Source organism: Canis lupus, chromosome 8 (assembly GCF_048164855.1).
Source record: "Canis lupus baileyi chromosome 8, mCanLup2.hap1, whole genome shotgun sequence".
Lineage (NCBI taxonomy): Eukaryota > Metazoa > Chordata > Mammalia > Carnivora > Canidae > Canis > Canis lupus.
The window spans coordinates 76,190,302-76,216,582 of record NC_132845.1 but is presented as its reverse complement, the minus strand read 5'-3'; the positions used below and the strand labels follow the sequence as shown (position 1 = coordinate 76,216,582).

The window sequence follows — 26,281 nt, the reverse complement described above, 5'->3', positions numbered from 1 at the left end:
TGCAGGGATAGCAATAGGGCCTGGGTGGATGCAATCCTAGGAGGAGGGAAGGAGAAGGTGGCCCTGGAACAAGGTGGACACTTGGAGGCGTCATAAGAGCTTTGGCTTTTACTCTGAGGGAGATACAAGTTAGCACTGGGCTCTGAGTTGAGGGGAGACCTCTAAAAATGATCCTTCTAATTACCTTGCTGAGAAGAGGTGGTAGGTGGGCTGGGGCAGAAGCAGGAAGACTAGCAAAGAGAATACAAAATCCCAGTGATTGGGGATGGTGTTGGACAAGGTTGTAACAGTGGAGATGTGAAAAGTGCTAGGATTCTAGACTTTCTCTCTCTCTCTCTTTTTGAGGATGGAGGCAATGGGATTTGTGGATGGATCGGATAGTTGTTTTAGAGAAAGATGAGTCAAGGATGACTCAAGCTTCGTTGGCCTGCCATGGGGATGACAGTGGGTGGAGGAGGTTTGGGAGAAGATCAGGGGTTCGGTGTTTCTCCTGTTAACTTTGAGGCGTCTGTTGAGCATCCCAGCAGAGATGTTGAGTGGGCAGTCCTGAGTTCACAGCAGAGATCTGGGCCGGATACAGCCTTGGGAGCCATCGGAGGACAGATGGTATTTCAAACTATCTCAGATGAAATCATCAGCAGACAGATTATGATGGAGAGGACTGAATTTTGAGGCATTACAACTATTTACAAGTTGCACAGAGAGAGGAGGAGAAACAAATCAAGGATACTGAAGAAGAGGCTTCACTTCTATTCAAGACAATTCACCCCCTTCCTATGTTTTATCTCCTTTCCTCTCCTGGGAGCAAGATTCGTAGATCACCCTCTTCACTGTCAACACATCCTTTTCTCCTGGCTTCTTCCCACCCCCTGGAGATCTGCGCAGCTCTCTCTCTTCTTACAAAGAACCCTTCTTGAACCTTAAGTCCTCCACCAGCTTCTACCTGATTTCTCTCTCTCTCTTTTAACAGATAAACTTTTCTTTCTCTCTTTCAACATTAATTGAATAGCTACTATATGCTCAGCATACAGACAAAAAATAGACTCTATCCTACTAGAAAGACTTTGTACTTCATCTACTTCCATAAAGCATTGTGGATGTGTACATGGAGTGAAATCTATACTATATAACCATAAACTAAGGATACAAATTTTGTACCAAGGAAAATATAATTTAGAGTAGAAGAGCAAGATTGGAAAAAGAATAGAATGCGCACATAAGGTCAAAATGTTGCATACGAATGTAATTGAGCAACTAATCTGATCAGAGTTTCCTGGTGAGGAAGGGGAAATTAGAATTCTTTAAAAACTTTACTGAAATATAATATATATCCAAGAAGTTCTCATACCATAATTATACAGCTCCATACACTTTTACACCCTGAATGCCTTACCTAACCAGCAACCAGATCAAGAAATAAGGCATTATTCACACTCGAAATCTGCTACCATCATTGTCATCAGATCTAGCCAGTGCTCTGCCGGGACCAACAATATTGACTTGCCTATTTCAAACATTTTGAGAACTACTTTTTGAGTTTCATTGTTTATGAGGTCATATGCTAGGTCCTCAAGGAAAGTGAGAGCTTTCTGGCCCTTAATTCTAAAAGAATATTTTTGTCTGGAGTTTCATTCAAGGGACACTGAAAAAATTAGGTAGACTACACCTTGTCTATTTCCGTAACATATTTTGGGTAGCATTTACAAAACTGTGCATAGGTAGTGAACTGTCAAATTATAAACTCAGGCTACCGAAGGGTGAAGGTGGCAGTTATTTATTTATTGATTTAAAAGATTTATTTATTTATTTATTCATGAAAGACACACACACACACACACACACACACAGAAGCAGAGACACAGGCAGAGGGAGAAGCAGGCTCCATGCCTGCTTCGACGTGGGACTCGATCCCGGGACTCCAGGATCGCGCCCTGGGCCGAAGGCAGGTGCCAAACTGCTGAGCCACCCAGGGATCCCCGGTGGCAGTTATTTAGCGTCATTGGACAGTCAGAAGGTAAAACCTAGAGAGGGCAGGGTGTTAAATGCCAGAGAGATCAAGCAACATAGGGGTCGGGGAATGACCCTTAGATTTGGAAAGTAGGAGGCGGCCTGCACAGTTTCCTGCAATGATGGAGGTCATAGATGGAATTGGAGCTTCGAAGTGATGGTTTGAGGGGAGGCAGCTCTTCCAAGATTGATCCTCACGGCACAGAGAGAGATGGTGGCAGGCCAAGGAGCCTGCCACATCTAGGGAAGGATTTGGTGTGTTCCCCAGTAGAACAGGAGAGGCTTAATCATGGTAGTCAAGGGATAGAGGAGACAGATAAAGGGGAGAGAAAAGAAAATTAAAGAAGCAGAGACCTGGACCAGTTCTCATACTGTGCACAATGCACTCACACACGCACTCAGCTTGGTTTTTCCCTGTCTTTAACTTTTTCTGGTCATGGACTCCTTTCCTCCCCACTGCTCTCCATGTTAAAGCTAAGATGGCCCTTAGGAACCACCTCCCCTCCACAGGGATTGGGGCTTTCTAGGATGTGGTCCACTTGGTCTCTCCCTAAAGAGAAGGCCATTGCGGGGTCTCTGCTGGACTTTGTTTCAGCCACCCATCAGGTCCAGCCTGTGTCCCTAGTTCTCACGTGAGGCTCCTGAGGCCTCCTGTCTTCCTGGCCAGGTAGAGACAGCAGAGGCAGAGCTTACGCCCTGATCTCGCTCCTTCTGCTTGATCAGAGGGTCAACAGGCATTTCCAGAGCTCTCCCTCTCCATCTGTCAAACCTGTTTCTCAAATTTCTGCCACCTGGAGGGTTTGCTAAGACACAGATGCCCTGGGCCCACCCTCAGAATTTCAGAGTCAGTGGGACTGAGGCCCGGCTAAGAATGTGCATCTCTAACCACTTCCCAGGTGCTGCAGAGGCTGCTGCTCCATGGCCAGCGAGGCAGAGAGGGCAGGGGAGGCTGGAGGGGCAGCGGGAGGAAGGAGAGGAGGAGGAGGAAGGAAGGAGGAAAGCTAGAGCCGGCTCCGGGCGCTGCTCCTCGGGCCTGGTCTCACTGGCCTCAGGTCAGGCTTGAGTGAGGCCGGGGTGGCCAGGCGCCAGCTGGGCAAGATGAGGCATGCCACCTTCCAGCCACCAAAGAGATCCAAGGAGTGCAGCGGGGCGGGCAGGCAGAGTTGTGCTGTGGTTCAACTGTGAGCTAGTGCTTCCCGCCCTTCCCTGCCCCTGGGCGGGAGGGGGCCTGGGCCGCAGCCTGGGACTCAGCTTCCCTCCGCGTCCCCGCTCCCAGGGCTGCTGGCGCTCCCGGGGCCCCGGGGAGGGCGGGGACAGCTGGGTGTGACCCCAGGGTTTTCTTCCGCATATTCCAGTATCTTGGCGCTCAGAGCATATGTCAAGTGAATTCTGTGTTTCTGGCAGGTTATTACGCACTGAATTAGTGTGGTGAAATAAAAACTATAATAAAGCTGTACCAGACTCTTAAATTGTTAAAATTTATTATAAAATGTGCATAGTTATTAACTGATTTTCGCCTGTGTGCATTTGCCCGCGCCCGAAGCCAAAGGGATGAAAAGTGACTCTGTCAAAGGGAGGCCGCGAGTTGGCTCCCGGAATTCTCCAGAGTCCCCGTGGGGCAGCAAATTCACGGATTCCCGAGAACAGGCTGCCTCCGGGGCGGCTCCGGGCTGCGGGGGCCCCGAGGAGCCCCGGGCAGGCCGCCGCGAGGTGCGCAGGTGCGCAGGGGCCTGGGTCCCCGGGACTTCCCACCGCGGCTCCCCTGCGCCCCGCGCCCCGACGCTGCCCTTGGAGCAGCGGCCGCCGATGCCCGGCCCCGCCCCAGGGAGCCCCCGCGGGCCGTCGGGTGCCCGCGCTCACCTCTGCGGGGGGGGGGGGGGGGGCTGCCCGCCTCCTTGAGCTGGGGGGGCCCTGACTCCCAGCGCGCGTTTTGAATCCGGCCCCAGGTGCCGTCTGGACTCGGGCCTCAAGCCCCTGACCCCTGCCCGGAGCCCGCAGCGCCGCCCTCGTCGGTTTCCAGCCCCTCCTGCCGCCCAGGATCAGCCCGACCGCAAATTCTCCTGAAGCTGGACCCCCCCTGCCCCACAATGGTTTTCTTGCGTCTGGGCCACCATCCTGAGTGTTGCCCTCCGGGGGCTCATCCATCTGCTGGTGGGCAGGGGGCTCCCCCCAGAGGGCTCAGGGACCCGCCCGGGGTGCCAGGGGGGCGCCCTGATCTCGGAGCTGGGGTGGGAGAGCTCTTGGGTTTTACGTTCCCTCCAGGAGGGATGTTCCTCGGGACTGTCTCTATGTCCTCCCTGTGTACGTGGCCTAGCTGCTACCCAAGCCTCACAGTTCGGCATCGCATCGCGGACTAAGGAGTCCGCTGGGGGGTTGAGCTGCTTTCTGGGGCATGGCCTGCTTTTGTGGAGACACCTGTTAGCTAACCCAGTTCTCTGACCCTGGGACACCAAGGCTGCCATCCAGGTGGGGAGTTGCGGGGAGGCCACCTATATCTTAAAGACAACTGGATGCTTCTGACTGCTTTCTCCCTTCCAGGCAGTGACTTGGAGGAAAATGAAACCGTACAGCAGAGACTGAAGACACTTAAGCTCCAATGAGACTCTCCCAAGCCCTGAGTCCTCCCTTTCCTTCCCTCTGCCTCACCAAAGTCGTAGGATAGCCCAAGGTGGGGCAGAGATAGGGAGAGTAATAAATGCTTGGGTTCAAATATTCGGGTTTGGGTGAGAGATGGGTTTCCTCCTCCCCCACATCCCCTTGGCACGGTTGTGCCATCATACCCCAGAAGATAGCAAGACTACAAGAATCTGTAATGAAGTGAAATCTAGTTAGTTCATCAGCATCATCTCTTTGGCCAGGCAGTGATTTCCTAGTTTTAAAAGATGGTGAAATTGCCGATATGAGAGCTGGTGCCTGCTAACGTAGATCATAAAGTGGTCAATTTAAGAGAGCCATGGTGCGCACTGCAGAAATCCTCCATTTAGGATCCATTTATATGTTCTCCGCCTAGTTCCGGAAAGGACGCAAGGCAGTTTGCAAAGATGCATATCCAATTGCAAGACATAATTAAATAACAAATAAATGGACAAAGAAAATAAGACAAAAGAAAAACAAGACTGGAATGGGTGATGGGCACTGGGGGTTATTCTGTATGTTAGTAAATTGAACACCAATAAAAATAAATTAAAAAAAAAAAAAAAAGAAAAACAAGACTGGGAAAGTAAGGCTCGAGCCAGGAGTGAGGTTAGGACACAAAATTCATGACATCAGACCCTGTGCATTTGCTGGAGGTGGAACTCTGGGGCAGCCCTGCGCTTTCTCTCAGCCAACACAGAGAGGGAAGCCGTCTCCTATTGCAGACCCAGCATCCCTGCGATAAAAGCAAAACCAACTGTTCAGGAGAGGCACAGCTGTTCGTGTTACTGGAGGTAGAGAGAAATGTTTCCCGCAGGTCCCCCCAAACAGGCCATGGTGTAATGCAAGAAGCAGTGCCCTGAACCACTTGACAGTCCATATGGCCAGGAATTTTGCAATATTCCTCTGGGAAGGGGTGGTGGATAGTTAGGGAGATAGAGCTGCCCCCAAACACTCTCTGAAGCTCTGACTCAATCAGAGTTTCGATTATCTATGATAGGCTGCCTTTCCTTCAAGCCGTTCTCCATGATTGATTCCATGCTGTAGTGTGAGAGGCTGCTACAGTGTTTAAGGGCTGTGTGTCTGTGTGTGTGTGTGTGTGTGTGTGTGTGTGTGTGTATGGGCATGCCCGGTGTTTGTATACCCCAGACTGTCAGCTTTGATCCTTTCATTTTTCATTTTGGGGTTCTTTATCATATTTACTTGAAGAAAGCCCCCCCCCTCCCCACAGCTCATAATAGCTCAAAAATTAGAGTTTAGAAAAATAGATGAACTTAACGAGCAGTGGTTCTCCCAACAGTGTGAGCACTGAGCAGTGAATTTTGAGGTAATTCTCCTTGACAAGTACGCAGAGGGCAGCTGCCCTGGACTGCTGGTTGGGTACAACTCCATATGCTTTAACAGTTGGTAGAGCTGGAGGTGGTACTGAAATCCTCTTATGAAGACTGAGGAGGTGACCAGGACACCTTCCTGAACAGAACGCTATGCAGGATGCAGCTCCTTCCAGACCAGTTCCTTAGAATTGGCATCTCTTCTCATTGGTTGCTATCTGACTGGCATCAATTTTGACTGGTCAGTGTCTGCACCTCGTAGGTAATTACAAATTTTGAATATCACCCTGCCTGAGAGTAGGGCTGGGAAACTTTTCAGGGAGAATTTGGGGTCTCCTCTAGAGTCCAATCCAAGGATCTAACACCTTTCTGACCATGACAGAAAAAAGTTTGATACAGAAAAAAAAATGTAGACATCTGCTTCAGTAATTAACCTCCCCAATAAACATCGATGATATTTAACCTGGGACATCATAATTTCCTCTGATATAAACTAGCCACAAATTAAGCACCCAGGTCCCGGAGCAAGCTAACTTTACATACGTATTCTTAACTCCAAGGCAGTTAAGTGATGAAGAATGTTTTCTGAAAAATGATGACATTGAGTTTCAGAATAGCTGATCTACATGCTTTCTTTTTGGCAGTAATTAGAGGTTAGAGCCTCTTGTCTATAACAGCCACTACTAACCCATGACCGTAAAACTGTGCTCTCTGTTCAAAAGAGAATAATGATTGATCTCTGTTGGTGTTCAGTTCATCCAGGAGGGGCCCCCAGTAATAAAGATAGAAAATAAAGAGGAAAATATACAATTCTGTTTTATACCATGTTCATAGTTTTGGGGAGTTTTCTATGCACCATTTGTCATTCTAAAAGCTGGGGACAGAGCAAGGAACAGAACCGAGTAGGTTCCTGCTCTTATAGAGCTCACATTCTAGTGGTGACATACAGATAATAAAAATTTAGCAAATATTTTCTATTATGTGACTTTGAGCTCATTCCAAAAATCTGAATCCACTTGGTGCCCTTCAATTGCCTTTCGCTGTTGGGTAAGGATCACGTTTTCCTGATTGTGTGTACATCCAGTAATTTTGAATTGTGCCCTGGACTTTGTAAGTGACATGTGGTAGAGACTCTGGGTTCTGTTATGTTCATCTGAAGAGCATTTATTTGTTTGTCGGTGTGTTTGTTTTAGCTGGACAGTGGCTGAAGTGTCCATTCAATTCTCGGAGGCTTAGCTGGGCTGCTTGAGTGTGCCCTGGCTGTGTAGATTTTTGGGGTTGGCCAGAGGTTTGGCAGTGATACTCACAAGATTTGGGTTTCTACTTCTGTGATTCTCTCCTTTCTGGTGCATCTCTCATCCCTTCTAGTGATGCCCTGAACTCTGTCTTCTGATTCCTCAGCAGTAAGACTTCCATGTCTAGCCTCACAGGGCACTGATGGGGGGCTGCCCTTGGGTGAAAGCCATAAAAATGGGAAGTTGCTCAGTGCCTTTCGATCTTTCAAACATCAACTCCCCTTCAGTTTCTTCCTGCTTTGAGTCACTTTCAGTGCCTTTTGAACATTGTCTTTTATGTATTGCCCAGACTTTATGACTGTGATTTGTTATGACTGGTATTTAGGACAGAGAGATGGTTTGAAGTAAGCCACGTTGTGATTATTAGAAGCAGAACTCCCAAACTTAGCCAATAAATAGATAGGTAGGTAGGTAGGTAGATAAGACCATTTCGGATGGTGATACATGCTATGACGGCAAAAAATAGAGTCTGGAGTGTATATGTGGAGGCGGTACTTCAGGCGGTACTTCCCCTGAGTGACTGGGAGAGCCTCTTAGGAGGTGACATTGAACCGAGACCTGAATGATAAGGGGAAGCCAGGCACTTGTGGATCTAGGTGTGAGCCCTCCAGAGGGAGCATCAGGTATACAAATGCTGACATAAGAAGAGGCAGCAGGGGTGAGTGGGCAGTCGGAGAGGTGGATCACACAGGGCCTCATGGACCACACTAAAGCAATGGCATTTTATTCCACATGTGATGAGAAATCACTGAAGAATTTGAAGCAAGGTATGATGTATCTAGTTTTTGCTTTCCAAAGATCACCCTGGCTCTGCAGAGAACAGGCAGGTGTGGAAAAAGATTGCTTGGTCACCTAGGTAGGGGAGGACAAAGGTTGGGGCAGGAGTGGAAGCCCAGTGCAGCACCCCGCCTTGGGGGATGGGCCCCAGCAGTGTAGAGGCAGATGAGCCTGTTAGTGGGGGTCAGTGCTGCCCATAGCTGGTCATTGTCCCCAAAATAAAGACATAGATGAGGTTGACAGAATGGCTCCTAAGAGACTATTCCTCAGCGGAGACATTCAGCCCAGTGGCCACAGCCCCTTCTGTCTCTCTGTGGGGTCGGGCCTAGAGGATCTCCCCGACACAAGTGTCTTCTTAAAATCCCACAAAACAAGGTTTCTAAGTCTGAAATTCAATACATGAGGCAGAGATGAGTGTTGGTCTCTCTCTGCTGCGTTTCCTGGGAGTTGGCCAGTCTTGGGGGCTCCTACTCAGGGGCACAAGCTGGGTCCCTCCTGCCAGCTGGCAGGAAGGCACATATTTAGATGCATGTATTGTCCAGAGCAGCTGGATTATAAACTGTGAGGCCTTCTAGAATACCTGGGGGTGATGTGGGCCCTTTCCAAAGGGTGCCTGTATCCCCCTCTAGGGAGGTAATAATTGCCACCCTGTCCCAGGGGCAGGGTCTCAGGGGTCTCCTGGCGTGAGGTTATCTGGAGACCCAAGCCTTCAAGGACACAGAGAAGGAAGGAGACTCCTCCCTTGACATGTGTGGTTGGCCTGGCACTTTCTGCCCTGGGGCCAGGTTTTCCCTGTGGCTCCTCAGAAAATTGAAGTTTGAGGTTGAAAGAGAACCAAGAGAGAATAAAGAGAAAAGGAAACAAAACAGACGCACAAATTCTGAATAAACATTTGGTAAAAATCAAGATGAGGTGATAAAAATCAGATGACATCAATAAGATGAGTGTCCAAGAGAAAGCCAAGCCAACGGAGCAAGAGGTAAAAAACAGAAAGGTAAAGAAAGAGGAAGAAGATGGTAGAAATTCACATGCAGAGCAAGCATTAAAAATGTAAATGATAAATGTGTATTGAAATTGAGTCTAACCAGAAAGGAATGTTTCGAGAAGTCAGTGGAAAGCACAATGCCAGGCAATGCTTGGCACCAGAGGCTTCTTGGGGCTGACAGTCCCCTTTAGAGAAGGAACCTGGTAGGGTCAGAGGACGGGAGAGGTGGGTCTGTAACCAGCTGGGGTCCCTCTTGAAAGGGTGGAGTCCAAAGGCAGCCTGGACCCCTTCCCTTCAGGCTCTTAGACAGCCAGGCGGTTGTGGTCTCTCTCCCTCACGAGTCTGGCTTCAAGACAGCTCCCCAAACTAGCACCTGCTCTGCGAGGGTGCGGGCTGCAGGGAAGTGAGGCAACAAGGACCCGCCAGGGTTTCTGTGTCCAGCAATCTGGGGGAAATAGAGCAGCCTGTCTCCTTCTGAAGCACTATGGTCTTTGCTGGGTGTTAAGAGGTAAGTCTCTTACCTCAGGGGCCAGGTGCTCAGGTGGGTGCCAGCTTCTCCCTGCCTCTGCATCCCTCCCCCGTAGCATCCAGGGGTAAAGGAGCCCTGAAAATTCAGGTGGCCATATGCAGTGAACGAAGCCTCTCAGGCAGCATCTACCAAATGAAAAGTGACACCTGTTTGGGGTTGCAAGAGGGCATGCAGCCTGGGGGCTGTAGGGTGAGATCGGGTACTTGTTTCATCCTGGCCTGGAGCAAAGCCCACTTGGAGTGTTAAGTCACGTCTGCAACTTATGTGTGTCTGGCTGCATCTTGCCTTATTTTCCCAAGCTTCCTTCTGGTTATATCTTCATACAATGCTTGGCTTAGGGTTAGGATCACAGCGAGCACCTGACCTGCATGCAGATTGCTGGGATGTCCCCAGGGCCAGGGTGGGGAGGAAATACCTGGGAACCTGTATTCCTGCAGCCAGGAGCCAGAGCACCACCCAAACCCGGCATCTGAGGGTTACCCAAGAAGACGGAGACACGAGCCTGACCTAAAAATGGCCAGCAGGGGGCACCTGGGTGGCTCAGCGGTTGAGCATCTGCCTTCAGCTCAGGGCATGATCCTGGGGTCCTGGGATGGAGTTCTACATGGGACTTCTGGCAGGGAGCCTGCTTGTCCCTCTGCCTGTGTCTCTGCCTCTCTCTGTGTCTCTCATGAGTGAATGAATGAATGAATGAATGAATGAATAAATAGATAATCTTTAAAAAAATGTCCAGCTGATGCCCTGCCCGCAGGTACCACTGGGCATCAGTGAGGGAAGAGCAGGTGTTCCTAGGGATCTTCCTTTCTTCCGTGCTTCTCAGTGGATTGAGGTCTGGCCAACCATGAAGCAAAGTTACCATCGAGGATGTAGAGTTCAAACCAGTGGAGGCCCAGCGAGATGGGGTTGACCACAAGGGTTGTCCCCTCGGACAACCTGTCCTCTCCGGAGCTCCGGGAGCCCTAGGGGAGCTGGGAGAGGGGCCGCGGAGCACCTCTGCGCAGAAGCGCGGGGAGTGGTGGATGTGCAGGGCACGTCCCGGGCCAGGGCCGGGGACACTGTGGTGAACGTGGGGACTGCCATCCTCCAGAGCTGGGCGGGGGCAGCGGGGAGCGGAGCTCTCCCAAAGATAAGGAATGGGGAGGAACAAGCAGGGGCATGAGAGCTCCGGGGGAACTTGAGGACGTGGCGGGGGGTGGCTTAGAGCACAGGGCACACCGTGACCGAGCCCGAAGCCCGTGTGTCCCAGGGCAGCCAGGGTTACCCCAGACCTCTCGGTGAGTCCCCACAACCAGCACTAATGAACACAAAGAGCGAGCGGACTCCTCTCCACTCTCCGAGCCTCTGCCAACACTGCCACCAAGAATAATAAGCACTTGGAAACTAATTATACATCTGGACAAATCTGTCTCAGTCTGCTGGGTTGAACATAATCATATTAAAATATAATGAACACATTCAAATACACACGGCCTGATGGGGTGGTCATGAGGAGCCGGTCCGGCAAGGGCGCTGGCCGCCGCCAGAGAGGGATCACGGCTGCCTGGTGGGGTCGGAGCCCCCTCGGGCCCCTAATTGATTTCCTGTCACTTTGGGTTAGGTCCTCAATCTGCTGCCTCCCACCCCGATGTGGGCCTGTCCTCACAAACTGCTGGAGGTTCTGTACGCCGATTGTGTTGGCTGCTGTTTAATCTTTGTCTCGTTCGGATTGGAGAGATGAAGTAGGGGTTGCAGGATGCTTTTGGGATGCTGGTGGCCACAGCCTTCAACCGTCTGCGCAGCCAAAGTCCACTGAGCAGAGGGCCTGGCTGATCCCACGGGGGGCCGGGGGAGGCCTCCCCCACGTCCTCCCTCGGATGCTGGGTGGAGGCCGTCAAACAGCACTGGTGTTTCTCAAATCCTGGGCTCCTGATCCTCATCTGGACCTTCCTCAGCTGTCCTTACGGAGCACATCTCCAGGTCCGCAGCTTGGATGAGGACTCAGGCCTCCCCTGGGAATCCCCAAGCACCTGGGCCTCCTCTGACAGCTGACCTGACACCTGTAGTGTGTTTGGGCCCAACATGCCCTAGATCAAGGCTTTGGGCTCAGCATCCTGTGCCTTCTTGCTGCTGTCCTATGGCCCGGTCCGGTGCAGTCCTCAGCTGGGTGCGACACCTCAGGTGGAGATTGGTAGAGTGGAGGGGCCCAAGCAGGCATGGCGATCCACTTCTGAAAGAGCATCCCTGTAGGGCAAAGGCAAATGGAGTCTGGGGCTGAGGCTGTCTGTTTTTATGCTGCCTCTGGATGGGAGGTCCTGGACCCTGTGGAGTAGGTCAGAGACTGAGGGGAGGAAGCCACAAGGGAGAGCCTCACTGCACCTCCCACCTAGGTTCCTGAAGTGAGGCCGGTGAACCAAATCTGCCCCACAGCCACGCGCAGGCCTCTGCCTCCTGCCTGGGGTCCCATCGTCTCAGCCACTGGCCTGGCTTCCAGAATTGTCCCGAGAGGTTCTCTCAAATAAGACTGTGAAATAGTGGTTCACAGGCCACTGCTCTCCTTGTGTTGTTGTGTGTGTTGTTGTTTTAAAACTCTGATGTAGTTGCCAGCATTTAAAAATGAGCTGGTTTATTATTTTCACAACCCGGATTTCCAGTGCTTCTTTAAACACTACAGTATCTGGCCATCCTGGGATATATCCCCTCGTGACAACAGTCAATTGGTGACAAGCTGTGGCTATCCCCTTTGGACAAGGAGAATCATTGCATCATAGCCTCCTGCCACCTCCTTGCTAGACATTTGGCTTTTTTGCCTCCTTTTGCAACTGCCCAGTCCCTGGAGGCACCGGGTCCCCATGCCCTGCCATCTTATAAGGAGCCGTACTGATGCATCAGCAGTGGATCCCACACTAGTATGAATTAGACTAGCCAAGAGAAGGATGCATACCTTGCCAGCTCTGGCTACATAATGGAATACCATGGACTGGGGAGGCGTTGACAAAAAACATTTATTTTCTCACAGTTCTGGAGACTGGAAGTCTGAGGTCAGGGTCCCAGCATGGTTAGGCTCTGGTGAGAGCTCTTACCCCGATGTGCAGATAGCCACCTTCTCACTGTGCCCTCGCATGGAGGACAGAGAGAGAAAAAAGAGCAAGAGAAGGAAATGGAAAGAGGTGGTTGGTTGTTTTTTCTTCTTATAAAGCTACCGTCCTATAGGACTAGGACTCAACACTTACGACTTCATTTAACTGTAATTGCTTCCTTAAAGAGTATTCCAAATACACTCATGTTGGGAGTGAGAGCTGCAGCCTATGAATTTGGAGGGGACACGGTTCGGCCCACAGCACACCTGGATTTCGGGATGTACATCTGGAGGCAAGAGGACAGCCATCGGGAAGAACAATGAAATGAGCACTGGAGGAGGATGGTGTCTCAGGCCGTCCAGTCATGTCACAAAAATGGGAACAGATACTTGAGAAAGGGAGAGATTTGGCAACTGTGAAGGCTGGGCACATGGGGACACAGAACGAGCAGTCTCTGGGCCATAGCTCCTGCCTCTCAGCAGTCCCGGGACAGAGACTTTAAGGAAAATTCAGGCCATCCTTTCACAAACATTTGCTTGGCCTCTCCGCATCAGCAGTTCACGCCGGACATTTCCAAACCCTGCTCTGCTGCAGTATTTCTTGGAAGTTCTCTGCTCCTGTACAGGGGTGAGGGTGAGAGTGGTGGTGCGGTGGGGTCAGGGGAGGTGCTGTGAGGTCCTTGTACACCCCTCACAAGAGCTCCTGGTCTTGCATCAGGAGGGTGTCTGGCCTACGAAAGAAGCTGTGTGACCTTTGGAAGTTACTCAGCCTCTCTGTTTCAGTCTCCCCCATTGTGAACTGGGAAGTGGCTGGTTTAGTCTCTTTTGCAGGTTGTTGTTTTGATTTCAGCGCATATCTTTAAGGCCTAATTAAGGACCCGGCCCTGTGTGGGCACACAACACAGTCCCACCACAGGCCACCTGGAGCTCCTGCTGAACTTCCTGCTCCTGCGCCCTTCCAGTCTGACCCCAGCATGGGAATCAGCCTCCTGCCCCACTGCTCCCCATCTGGGGAGGGAGAAGATGGGACATTGGCTGAGAATTCCTTCATTAGCTGCCCAAGTCTAATCGGCCTCAGAGGCCGATTTTTAAAATTTTCTTTTTAACAAGGGACAGCCTCAGAGGCAGTGGGGACGTTATGGAAGCAGAAGGAAAGGGAACCTGCGTGTGCGCACAGGCCCAAGCGGGGGGCAGGGAGCGGCCAGCAGTGGGAAGGCAGGCACTGGTCTGGCCTGCGTGAGGCGGCGCTGTCCCTTCGGGCCGTGCTCAGGGAGCCGGTGCAGCCCTGGCCACGGCCAGACGCAGGTGGTTCAGTGTGGTCCTGGGCTGTGGCCTCCATGATCTGGGAGCTTCTTTTTAGGGGTGGGGAGAAGGGTCCTCCAGGGAGCACTGGGAGCACTCGGGGTTTCTCTGTCTTGTGGTTGACCGGCTCTGGAAACGTTTTCTGAGGCTGAGGACTATGACCAAGGCCCGGGGCTTGATTCAGAGTGTGAAGGTGCTTTTGTTTGTTTGTTTTAGGTTGTTTTTAAATTTCAGTTAGTTGGGACGTCTGGAATTGTCTGGGTGGCTCAGTGGTTGAGCGTCTGCCTTTGGCACAGAGTGTGATCCCGGAGTCCTGGGATCGAGTCCCACATTGGGCTCCCCATATGGAGCCTGCTTCTCCCTCTGCCTGTCTCTGCCTCTTTCTCTTTATGTCTCTCATGAATAAATAAATAAAATCTTAAAGAATTTCCAGTTAGTTAACACACAGTGTCATATTAGTTTCAGGTGTACAATATAGTGATTCAACAATTCTACATGCTACACATTACTCAGTGCTCATCATAAGTGTACTCTTTTTTTTTTTTTTAAGAGAAAGAGTGTGTGTGTGCAGTGAGGAGGGGCAGAGGGAGAGGGAGAGTGTCTTAAGCAGACTCCCCACTGAGCATGGAGCCTGACATGGGGCTCAGTCTCACAGCCCTGAGATCACGACTTGAGCTGAAATCAAGAGTCAGACAATAATGAACTGAACCACTCAGGCCCTCATGATAAGTGTCCTCTTAATCCCCATCACCTATTTCACCCCTCCCTCCATCCACCCCCCTCTGGTGACCATCAGTTTGTTCTCTGTAGTTAAGAGTCTATTTCTTGTTTTTTTTTTTCTCTCTCTCTTTTTCCCCCATGTTCATCTGTTTTGTTTCTTAAATCCTAAATATGTGTGAAATCATATGGTATTTGTCTTTCTCTGGCTGATTCGATGTCGTATGTTTTTTCCAAAACACATTCCATGGGGAAGGATGGGGGGACAGGGGTTGGGGTCGGCTCTTCCAATGGCTGTCCCTGGATAGGCGGAAGCCAGAGGGCACGCAGGCTCCTCTGTGCTACAGAGGACAGCTGGGGCCCCAGTGGGCCCAGGGGGGTTCCAAGTGGCAGTCAGCAGTCTGGGCTCATGTCTGAGTAACTTTCATTTTCTGGGGAAGAGTCTCAGCCAGGACACTGTGTGTCCTGGGGGCAGTGCTTCCCCCAGGAAGAGAGCCTGGTGAGGAGGCAGTGAACCAGGCTCACACCAGGGTTCATAACTGAATCCTGGCCCCCAAACGAAGGTAGCATTCCTGACATGTTTGTGACACATAGTAGGGAGCCATGTTTGCCAACCATGCTTGGACCATGGCACATGTGTGAGTGACATTTGTGTGGCATGCTAGGTAAAGAGAGGCTGCGAGTGGTCAGAGGGGCCAGTCAGGAGGCTCTGGTGGGTCCCCAAGAGCTGGGCAGGAGGGTCACTGGCTGGGTACACCTGCAGCATCTTTGCAGAGAGTTAGTGGGCCCGCGTGGGGTGCTCATGAGAGGAGCCGTGTTGGGGAGCACAGTGTGCACAGTCCTACTTCTGTCACCTACCAGCCCTGTGCCTTGTGCCTCAGTTTCTTCATCTCCAAAATGGGCATAATATTAATATTAATACCTGCATCATAGGGTTGTTATAAGGATCAAATGAGTAAATTCAAGTAAAGTGCCTGAAAGTATGCTCCATACGGAGTATTTGATCTGTGTCAACTACTACTAGGTATTCATCCGATTTAAGATGTCAATGATTGTAAAAGTCACCCTGATTTCAGACATGTTAAAACAAAAATAGAGTCTTGGAACTCATTAAATGTGGTATTATTTGGTGTGCAGTGAGGAGGGGCAAAGGGAGAGTTGATTAAGAGGGGATCAGAACAAAGGGAAGCCAGGTCCTGCCACCTGTGCCAACACAGCTCGTAGGATGTCATCTGATTTACAGGATCGTCATACCATGTTCTTGGGTCAGAGGCTGGATGTGGGTCCAGGATGGCAGGGACTGGGTGAGATTAGTGGTGGGAGCAGTTGAGGTCCCAGCAGAGCTAACTGGGTCCTGCAGGCTGGGGCTGGTGAACCCACTGGGACTTTTGAAGACCAAACTAAGGCAGCAGGTATCCCCTCCTTTCTTGCTAATGTTCCATGCAGGACTCCCTGCTTATGCTAATATCCTTGTGCTACCAGGTAAGACTAATGTTACAGGTCTCTTAAATTTGCTTACTATTATTAGTAACAACTTAGTCGTTACTTTACAAAATCCCGACATACCCCTGCATAGAGACGCCACACTTAAGCACAATTCCTTTAACAAGGTCATGGACCAAAGGAGTGTCTGTAATTATGGAAATTATAGCCATTGTGATGGCTTATGTGAGAGAGACCATTCTGAGCAAAGGCAAATTATTTGGAATGCCTCATAGCACATCCTGTTGACTTAATAGCATCCAACATTCATTCAACAAACATTTACTGTGGTATCTACTAATGCCAAGCCCTGAGCATATTTGCAGGGTCAAACCTAGCTACCACATCAATGAACATAGCAAGGGCGGCTGAAACTGTCTTAGGCCACCTTACTCAGCCAAGGAAAGCTAAGAGAAGGTCTGTGTCCTATCCCCTCACTTCTAACTTGGTTTCCCTATCTCCAGATGTACTTATCTCAGCAAACACTGAGTCAACCCCTCTTAAATGGAAAACTGACCATATGTGTCCAGACCATATTTTTCCCTTTAACTTACCCACAATTTACACACAAGATATGATGTCAAGATCCATACTCATCACACCTTGTTTCCTACCATTTGAAAAACTTCTTATTATGGAAAATTTCAAATATACACAAAAATGGAGACTAGAGTAATGGAACTAGATGTATTAAAACACAAACTTTGATAATGATTGATATTTTTCAATCTTACTTTTATTCTTCCTTATACGATGTATAATTTCACATGTAAATACTTCATCCTATATCGTTAGCAGATAAAGATGCTTTTTATTTAATGTAACTCAAATACTATTATCACTGTCAACAGAATTAACAGTAATCCTTCAATAGCATCCCCATGTTCTATTTTCCCTGTTGCCTCAGTCATGTAGTTTATTCAAATCAAGATTCAAATAAGGTCAATATGTCACAATTGATTGATAGTTCTTTTAAGTATCTTTATTTTTTATTTTTATTTATTTTTCAAATATAAGTTCAATTAGCCAACATATAGTACATCATTAGTTTCAGATGTCGTTTTCAATAATTCATCTTTTAATCCATAATAGTTGCTCTCCTTTGATTTCCATACCATTGATTTGTTGTATAGTACCATTTATATGCCATATAATTTGTCCTGTAGGACTTGCCACATTTTGGTTTTGTCTTGCTCTATCCTCATGTATTATTTCTTTATGCTCTTATGACTCTATATTTATATCTCAGGGCTTTATTTGATGCATATTCTGTTCTTTATATGAAGATCACTTTTAGGTCATGCTGCGTGCATCCTGCGTGCATCCTATTGCTCACATCGGAAGGCACTTAATATCTGGTTATCCTACTTTGTTGATGTGAAGATTGAGATTTATCAGCCTGACTCATCCATGACCAAGTTTCCTATCAATATTACACCTAATGATTTTAGTAGTCATTAATGATCATTACCTAGATCTATTATTTCATTATACGTAATGCAATGGTGATAGTCTATGATTCCTTCTTAATTTATTACTTGTGATTTCTCTCTAAAGATTTTTGCCTCATCAATAGTCTATATAGAAAAGACAGGGTAAATTGCTTGATTATTTCCTTTCATTTATCATTTTTTAAAATAAGAAGCAGTTGGTGCCTTGGCAGTAACATTCATATCAGTTTTCAGAATAATGGATTGTCCTTATCTGGCCATTGGACATGTCTTCAAGTTGTCTCCTCTATCACATGACATCATTGGGAGCCTACCTGTTTCCAGGCCCGACCAGAAGTCCCAGGCTGACTTACATTTCCTCCCATGGAGCTGACTCTGTAAAGCTGGCCATGGTATTCAGAGAGTGCTGGTGGGGCTCATTGCTACTGAGATTTATTACTGTGAAACCTTTTCAGCAACAGGCCTGGGACATGCATATTCTTGAAAGAAAAATAAATCCTGAATTCATACTATTATTCTTATGCAAATTAAATTTTAATGTTTCTATTTCACTTTAAAATTTTACATTTATATCTCTTTTTTCCAATACAGAAAATCCTGGTTCCTAATGACATTAACTTATTTATGATTTCTTGGTGGTTCTTTTCATTCTAAGGCTCTGTCTCTCGGAATGTGCAGTCAAAATATTATGTTTTCAATGATTTGTTTTTGTTCGTTTTTTAAATTTTTAAATTTTATTAATTTTAATTAATTAATTAATTAATTAATTAATTTTAAAATTGGAGTTCAGTTTGCCAACCGTTTGTTTCCTTTTTAAAGTAGGTTCCACACCTGGTGTGGAGCCCCTTGCAGGGCTTAAACTTAGGAGCTTGAACTCAGGACTCTGAGATCAAAAGTCAGATGCCTAGCTGACTAAGCCACCCACATCCCCCTGTTTTAAATAATTTGAAAAAACCCCTCTTCTCTTTAAAGTTAAGCCATCAACCTGAAATACAGTTGTGTCCCCATGTAGTTTAATTTTTAGGAATTGCTTTACTTTTCCTTTTGATATAATTTTTAAATATGTGAAACATCTAATTTATTTATTTTTGCCACTGTAAATAGCCTCTGGCTCTTATTTATTTCTTCTAACTCAGTATTATTGTTTCTATAAAGGAAGTCTAATAAGTTCTAAATGTTAGCATTACATCCTGCCAGTTTTCTAAATTATCTTATTATTGGTAATAGGTTTTTCATGGGTTCTTTTTGGGTTTCCAGAGATGTAATTATATCACCTCTAAGAAGAGATGGTTTTATTTTGCTTCTTCCTTTCCAATATTATGCCTCTAATTGCTTGTCCAATCTTGTTGGTTAATGCCTACAGTATAGTATTAATAGTAGCAGAGACAATAACAATATAATGAATAGTGGTGGCGATAGAGACTTTATCGTGATTTTAGCCATTAAGTCTCTGATGTTTCCTCAAAAATAAGAGGCTGAATGCTGACTTTTGAACCAATGTGGATGTATATGTATTTATGTTAAGGAAAGGTCCAGCTTCCTATTTTACTGTGGTTTTCAACTTTCAGTTTAATTGCTCAGAGTCATTTATAGTTCTTGGTTTTCATTTTGAGGAACGAGGGTTTAGGATATTTTGCTCATGTGACTCTGAGCCAGGACATGAAAGGGCATCAGGACTCTTGGGAAGTAGCATTTGCAGAATTATACTCAGGTGCTTTTGAGGAACTAGTGCTAGTTATCAGGCTTGGGTTAGAATCTTGGCTTTCTTTGCCCAGGTATACATGTTATTTTCATGTATCCAAATGATTTTGGACAGAAATAGGAAGAAAATGAATTTTCACTTTTACAGTATATATAAGGGAGCATTTAGCACATGCTTTTGTGCTCTTCAGGAACTCACTGGGCATTTCCTACATGCAAACCAGCAGTTTATTTTTTATCTTCTATTTGTGCTTTTGAATACTCCTTGGTATTAAAACATTTTAATTGATGATGAATAATCACTTCTGCAGGAGGATGGTCTCGGAGTCCATAAACACAAGCACAATGGTCAGAATTTATTGCTCATCAACACTTTGAGCAGTGTTTTCTTCTTTGACAACATCTCTCCTATAGAAGGAGCTCCAGTGCTCACATGATCCAGTAAATGCTACACTTAGCTTTGGGGCTGGCTGGATCTCACACTATACCTCTGACTTCTTGCTCTCAGCAAGTTCTAGCTCACTAAATACCACATGGCATGACCTGCTCCACTTAATGTTTTGTCCAAAGGTACCTTTCAAACAGAATTATATTAAAGGGAACACTCGTGTACTGTTAGCGAGATTGTAAACTGGTACAACGACTATAGAAAACATGGATGTTCCTCAAACAATTAAAAATAGAGTTATCATAAGAGCCAGTAATTCCACTTCTGGGTATATATTCAAAAGGAATAAAGTCACTATCAAAGAGCTATCTGTACTCGTGTTCATTGCAGCATTATTTGTAGTAGCCAAGATATGGAAACAACCTAAGTGTCCATCAATAGGTGAGTCAATAAAGAAAATGTGACATCTATATTAATCACATATAACTCTATGTATAATCTATCTCTCATACACACACACATACATTCACACATTGGTATATTAATCAGCCATAAAAGAAGGAAATCCTACCATTTACTACAACATGGATGAATCTGGAGGATATTATGCTAAGTGAAATAAACCAGGGCACCTGGTGGCTCAGTCAGTTAAGCATCCAACTCTTGGTTTTGGCTAAGGTCATGACCTTAGGGTTGTGGGATGGATGTCCAAGTTGGGCTCCCCACTCAGCATGGAGTCTGCTTGGGTTTCTCTCTCCCTTTCCCTTTGCCCCTCCCTGCCCCTGTTTCTCTATCTCTAAAATAAATAAATAAATAAATAAATACATACATACATACATACATAATACATACATACATAAATCACTCTTAAATTTAAAAAAAAAATTTTTTTTAAAAAGGAACAAAAAGAAATAAGCCAGGCAGAGAATGGCAAATAATGCATGACCTCACTTATATGTATGTGGAATCTAAAAAAAAAGAAGTTGAGCTCATGGTAACAGATAATAGAATGGTGGTTATCAGGGGCTTGGGGTTGGTCAGAGGGTACAATGTTTTAGTTATAAGATGACTACATTCTGGAAACCTAGTGCACAGCAAGATGACTATAATTAATAATAATGTATTACTGTTATACATACACTATTATTTATATATGTATATATTATTATGTATACACATATTATATATGTATTATATAGAATACATTATTATTAAATACCTGAAATCTGCTAAAAAATAGTAAGTGAAAGGCATGATGAACAAAAAGCCAGAATTGTATTCCATTGTAATAAAAGAAAATTTTATTTGTGGATCAATTCGATGACACACGTGTGGAGGGTCTTGAGAGAAAAGACCCACATGCAAAACCCTTGTCAAACATTACAGAGCATGCAGTTATGATTATAATGTGTCTGTCAATAACTGTAAAATGTAGCAGGGGCTACAAGACATAAAAGACTCTAAGTTGATGTCCGACATGGTCAGAATGTGGGAACATTCTTGGTGAACATTTGAAGTGTATCTTAGTCTAAATTATCATCCTGGGAAGTATTTGGGGTTCTTAGAAACTAAATAGAACCATTTACCTCATACTTATGAATTATTTATGCCAAAAAGTGCAGGCTTGTACACTCTAATCATAAACATTAGATTTTCAGCCATACCTTACTCCCACAGTTATTGTAATTTTAGATACTCCAAAAGGGATGAAAATCCATGAAAGACTGAGTTTGCCTGTCACTCATGTACCCAAATAGATACTCAGACACATAGATGCTGGAATGACAAGGTTGCCCAGTTCATGCAGACTGCAGCCCTATTTCTCCCTTCCTCAGAGGCAGGCACAGAGCTCCATTATGTTCTTAAATGGTGGAACTGAAGGGAAGAATCAAAACCTCCCCTCCCAGTTTTAGGACAAACTGACTCTTTGAACTGAAGGAGCAAGGGCAGCCTCCTTCTTTGGCCTGTATCTGTGGTGCATTCACTTCTGAGCCACTCCCACCCCCCATCCCACTGTGGGTTCAGCCCAACACCCATCTGAACAGAGTGGGTGTTCAGGCACCGCCTGTTAGGTGTAAAAGGAAGGAATTAATAATGACAGCTAGCATATGTAGCACTTACTCTGTGCCAAGCATTTTACAATAATCCTAAAAAGTAGGTGCTATCATTATGAGGTTTATTCTGCAGATGAGGGAAGTGAAGCAGAGAGAGGTTAAGAAACTTGTCCACAGTAACACAGCCCATAGTGGCAAAGCCAGGATTTGAACTGCATGATCTGATTCAATTAGCCATGTTTTTTTTTTAAGATTTTATTTATTTATTTATTTATGTATTTATTTATTTATTTATTTATTTATTTATTTATTTATTTATTTATTATTTATTCATGAGAGACACACACAGGCAGAGGCAGAAGCAGGCTCCCTGCAAGGAGCCCCATGCGGACTCGATCCCAGGACCCCGGGATCATGACCTGAGCCAAAGGCAGACACTTAACCACCGAGTCACCTAGGTGCCCCTAATTAGCCATGTCTTTAAGCACATCACTACTCCCAATCTCTGCATATTATGATTTGGTAAAAGAGATTGCGCAGATGGAACTCTTGAGTGGCCACAGTGCCTCACAGTGAGTGGCCAGTGCTCAAGAAACATTTTAGGGGTTAAAGGAAGTGGTTGGGTCATTTGTCAGCATGAAAAGCTGAAGAAGACACTAATATGGGTTCAGGAATTAGCCTAAAGCTCTAACGTCAAAACTTGGGCTGAAAAGCCAGCTCCTGGCTGACTTTCTAGATGATAATGAAGACAAGTGGCAAATGGGCATGAAGGAGACATGCTGCAAGTTAATTGCCCTTAGGAGTCTCATGAGGTAAGCAGTTAATTTGGGAACAAAGAGTTATTTTCAGTAGGTATTTACTGTGGGTCCCGAGGTGCATAAGGCCACTGGGACTTGGGAGGTGCATGTACCATGGCTCCCATCGTTAAGAAGCTCCTAGTGAAATGGCAAGATGCAGGTCCATCTTCTGTGCAGATGCCAACTTAGAGTGCCTCATTAGTTGGCCATGGGCTGTCAGTCCCAGCTGGTGGAGGGTTGCTGGGTGTCCCCCGTTGTGTGTCAGGCCAGCTATGACTTAGGGGTGCATTCTGGTGAGATGGCTTCTCGTTGGAAGAGCCAAGTCACTTTCTGGCTGAGGGAGCAGCGCCTGGCTTTGTGTTTCCCTGGCACATCGTGAGTGCTGCAGTGAAGGGCACCAGAGGCCAGCTGGGCAGCAGGAGCAGCCCTTCCTGATGGGGAGCTGCCACCTCCAGTGCTGAGTGCTCCTGCTGTGCTAGGAGCAAGTTCCAAGTAATTAAGTGGATTGGGTTCTAATGCCCTTGTGACCATCAGCGTGGACATCCTTCTCTGCGAGCTCCTGGCAGATCCTATTGCTGTCTTGGCAGCCAGACTAGCACTGGAGGGTGCCCCTGCCCTGGTGTCCACTCTGCCTGGAGGGGACTGATGAGGGAGGGGGCCCAACACATTCAGAAGTTCTTGTATATGGGGAGCTGATTACTCTCCTTCAAAATCGGTGTTTGCTACTAATCACAGCTTTTATGGTTAGGCCCTTCCTGGCAACTAAAAGCCTATCTGGAAATAAAATGTCACTTTTCTTTTGCATTTCTGCTGTAACGACACAGGAAACTTGTTTTTCCTTTTAAACTTAACATAATATCTGGAGATGACTAAGAGTACAGACTTGTGTGTGCAGCATGTGTGGGTAAGCAGGTACTCTAGTGTCTGTGAACATGAGTTGTGTGTGTATGTGTGTGAGGATGCCTATGGGTGCTCATGTTGACAGCGACAGTGTGTGCGGCTGTGTGGCTGTGGGATGAGTTCTCCTTGTGCGAATGTTTGAGGATAGGGGCCAAATGTGGGTCTGAGATCACACATAGGCTGTGAGTGAAGACCAGTCTGTGAGCGTGTGTATAACAGTATGTGTGTGCATCTGTGTGTGTGTGTGTGTGTGTGAGTGTATAGATGTATGCCTGGAGACAAGTGGTGTTGTGAGGACTATGTCTGAAGAAAGTGGTGTTGCATGGATGTATCTCATCTATTTTGTTCAGTGAGACAAGGCTTCTGGCTTTGGGGAGTTTTCTCTTTATAGGGTGATTTGTGGCCCCAACCTTTGGGAATTTCCAGCCCAATCACATGAAATAGAGCTCCAGTTTGAGGGGAGGGTCCAAGTCACATGCCACAACCCTCAGAGAACCAAAGATCTTGTAGTCAGGATCACCCTGAGACTATCTGGCCCAGCCCTGACCTAGAGTATAGGGGTTTCTGGTCAAGGTGGAAGTTACAAGCACACAATCAATTTATATGTCTGTCCTTCATCATTCTAGGAACTGACATACCTTATGCATAGGGCTGAGCCTGTCTCATTTGAGCTGGGATGGGGCTGACATTCAGTGCCTACCATGCAACAGATTTACAACCATAGTTTACAACAGTGATAACATTTGTACACACCTCTTCAAGGCTTTGTGTTTCCTAAAGGCATTTTCTGAGCCTTATCTCTTATGGGCTGGCTTCTGCAGGGGAATTCCCAGACACCTCTCATCAGAATCAGAAGACTGGTTGTAGAGCAGCGAGCTTTTCCCCAGGAGACCATGTGCAGGGGCCAAGAGTGAGGAATGGAGCCTCATCTGTCTGCTGTCAGGAGAGGTCACCATCTGCTACAATGTGTGGACATTCCAATAGACCAGCTCTCTCAGCAAGGACTCGATGCAAGGGGACCAGGGCTTGTTTGGTTCATCACCAAGATTCTTCCAGTTGAACTCTCTGTACTTCCCATCTCTCTTCTCTCTCTCTCTTTTTTTAAAGATTTTATTTATTTATTCATAGACACACACACACACACAGAGAGAGAGAGAGAGAGAGAGAGAGAGAGGCAGAGACACAGGCAGAGGGAGAAGCAGGCTCCATGCAGGGAGCCTGACATGGGACTCGATCCCAGGTCTCCAGGATCACACCCCACGCTGCAGGCGGCGCCAAACTGCTGCGCCACTGGGGCTGCCCCTGTACTTCCCATCTCTTGAGACTCTTTGCTTTATTTTCCTTTTAACTTCAATATGGAACCAAAGAGAACCAACATTGATTAAATGTCAGTTCAATATGTGTTTATTGCACACCAATTATTTTAAGGTTGTCTTTGCATGGGACCATGGGACACAATGTGCATCTGAATTACTCCTGGCCTAGAGCTTTTCTCGATGCAATGGTGCCAGGAAAGAGGGGCAGAGGTTGCGGACAACAGCAAAAGCAGGCACAAGTAAGGGCTGCGGCCCTAACCTGAGCCCAGTTGTAAAGGACAAGTAGGGGTTAACCAGGTGTTGGGAGAAAGAAGAGAGATGATGACATTAAGGGAAGCCAGAGGCTCCGTACACGTGGGAAGCAAGTCTGACGGAGTCTGGTAAAGGGATACTAATCTTGACTGCTCTTTGTTTTGCCCAAGGAAGATAGGATGACGCTGCGCTGGGTTGTGCACAGCGTCACCAGGTTTCGGGGGCTTGGCAAGAGTCCTCTCCCCAAGACGACTATTACTAACTCTGGCCCCACTTTGTTTCTGTGGCTCTGATGTCAACAGCAAGGCAACAAATTATGCTGGCAAGGTGCTGGGCTTTCTTGCAAGTTGCAATCATGTTGGCTGCTCTAGAGCTCTCTCCACACAGCTCAGGCTACCGCAAAGCCCACGGGAGGGTGAACGGAAAAGTACCTGTAAATATTAAGGTTGGTTCCAAAGACACATTATTGGTTTGCTGTGTAATACCCTCTGGTGCCACTGAGGCCTGATTAATAACTAAACATCTGTCACAACTGTAATTGTTTTCCTTGTGCCACGATTGTGCTTCTACCATTGTCCTGTTCAAACACAGAAGGGAGGGTGTAAATTATTTAGGCAACTGACTTTGGGTAAATAACGAACCAGTGCTGTGCAGGCAGTAAGTTTCTGTCAACTCCTTGCAGAGTGTGTGTCTCCGCCGACGTTCCCTTGATGTGCTCACAAATCTCTCTGAGAACATCGCTCTGGACCTCCGATGCGGCTGCCGGAGCAACCTGGAGAGGGAAAGCCTGAGAATGAGGCAAGGGGGTGCAGAGGAGCCCCCGGAGGGGGAGAGGAGCCGCCGAGGAGCCAGGCCCCCGACTTCCCCACTTGGCAAGTCACCTCCCCCCAAACCCCCCGGAGAAAGCGCTTTCTCAAGTGTTTGCTCAGGACTTGATTGTTTTCAGCCCTCAGGTAGGGGGGGGTGCGGGGGCTGGGAGCCTTTGCTGCCGAGTGTCAGAGTGTGGGGGGGAGAGGAGGCCCCAGGGACAGGCCACCTGGGAGGGGTCTGTGAGGACGGGTGTGCCAGCCGGGTACAGAGACTTTACTGTCCCTCTTGAGCCTGACAGGCTTCCACTGACTGTATCTGAGGACGGGCGGATAGGGCAAGGGGATGGGTTTGAAAACTGACCTTATCAGGGACTGATTAGGGGTGCTTGTTGGGAAAAGCAGCCACAGATGTCACTTACAAGGTGGGTACCATGTGGCAGCGCGGGAGCAGAAGCTTGGCAGAGATGATCTCAATGAGTCCTCACGGTAGCTCTCAGGA

At 47.2% G+C, this 26,281-nt stretch overlaps 1 protein-coding gene across 7 annotated transcripts in view; it reads left to right on the top strand.

Annotated features, from left to right (window-relative positions):
* Positions 1 to 26,281, top strand: part of CALN1 (calneuron 1) — a 529,301-nt gene that overhangs the window by 14,912 nt on the left and 488,108 nt on the right. For 5 of the 7 annotated variants that reach the window (XM_072837564.1, XM_072837563.1, XM_072837577.1 and 2 more), the window contains exon 2: positions 25,656 to 25,845. The exons of 1 other annotated variant lie outside the window; for it this stretch is intronic. In XM_072837564.1, coding sequence (XP_072693665.1) covers positions 25,727 to 25,845 — 119 coding nt within the window. In that variant the 5' untranslated portion in view covers positions 25,656 to 25,726. Of the gene's footprint in view, positions 1 to 25,655; positions 25,927 to 26,281 lie in introns of those variants that run through there. One more of the 7 variants, XM_072837568.1, reaches the window with a different exon arrangement.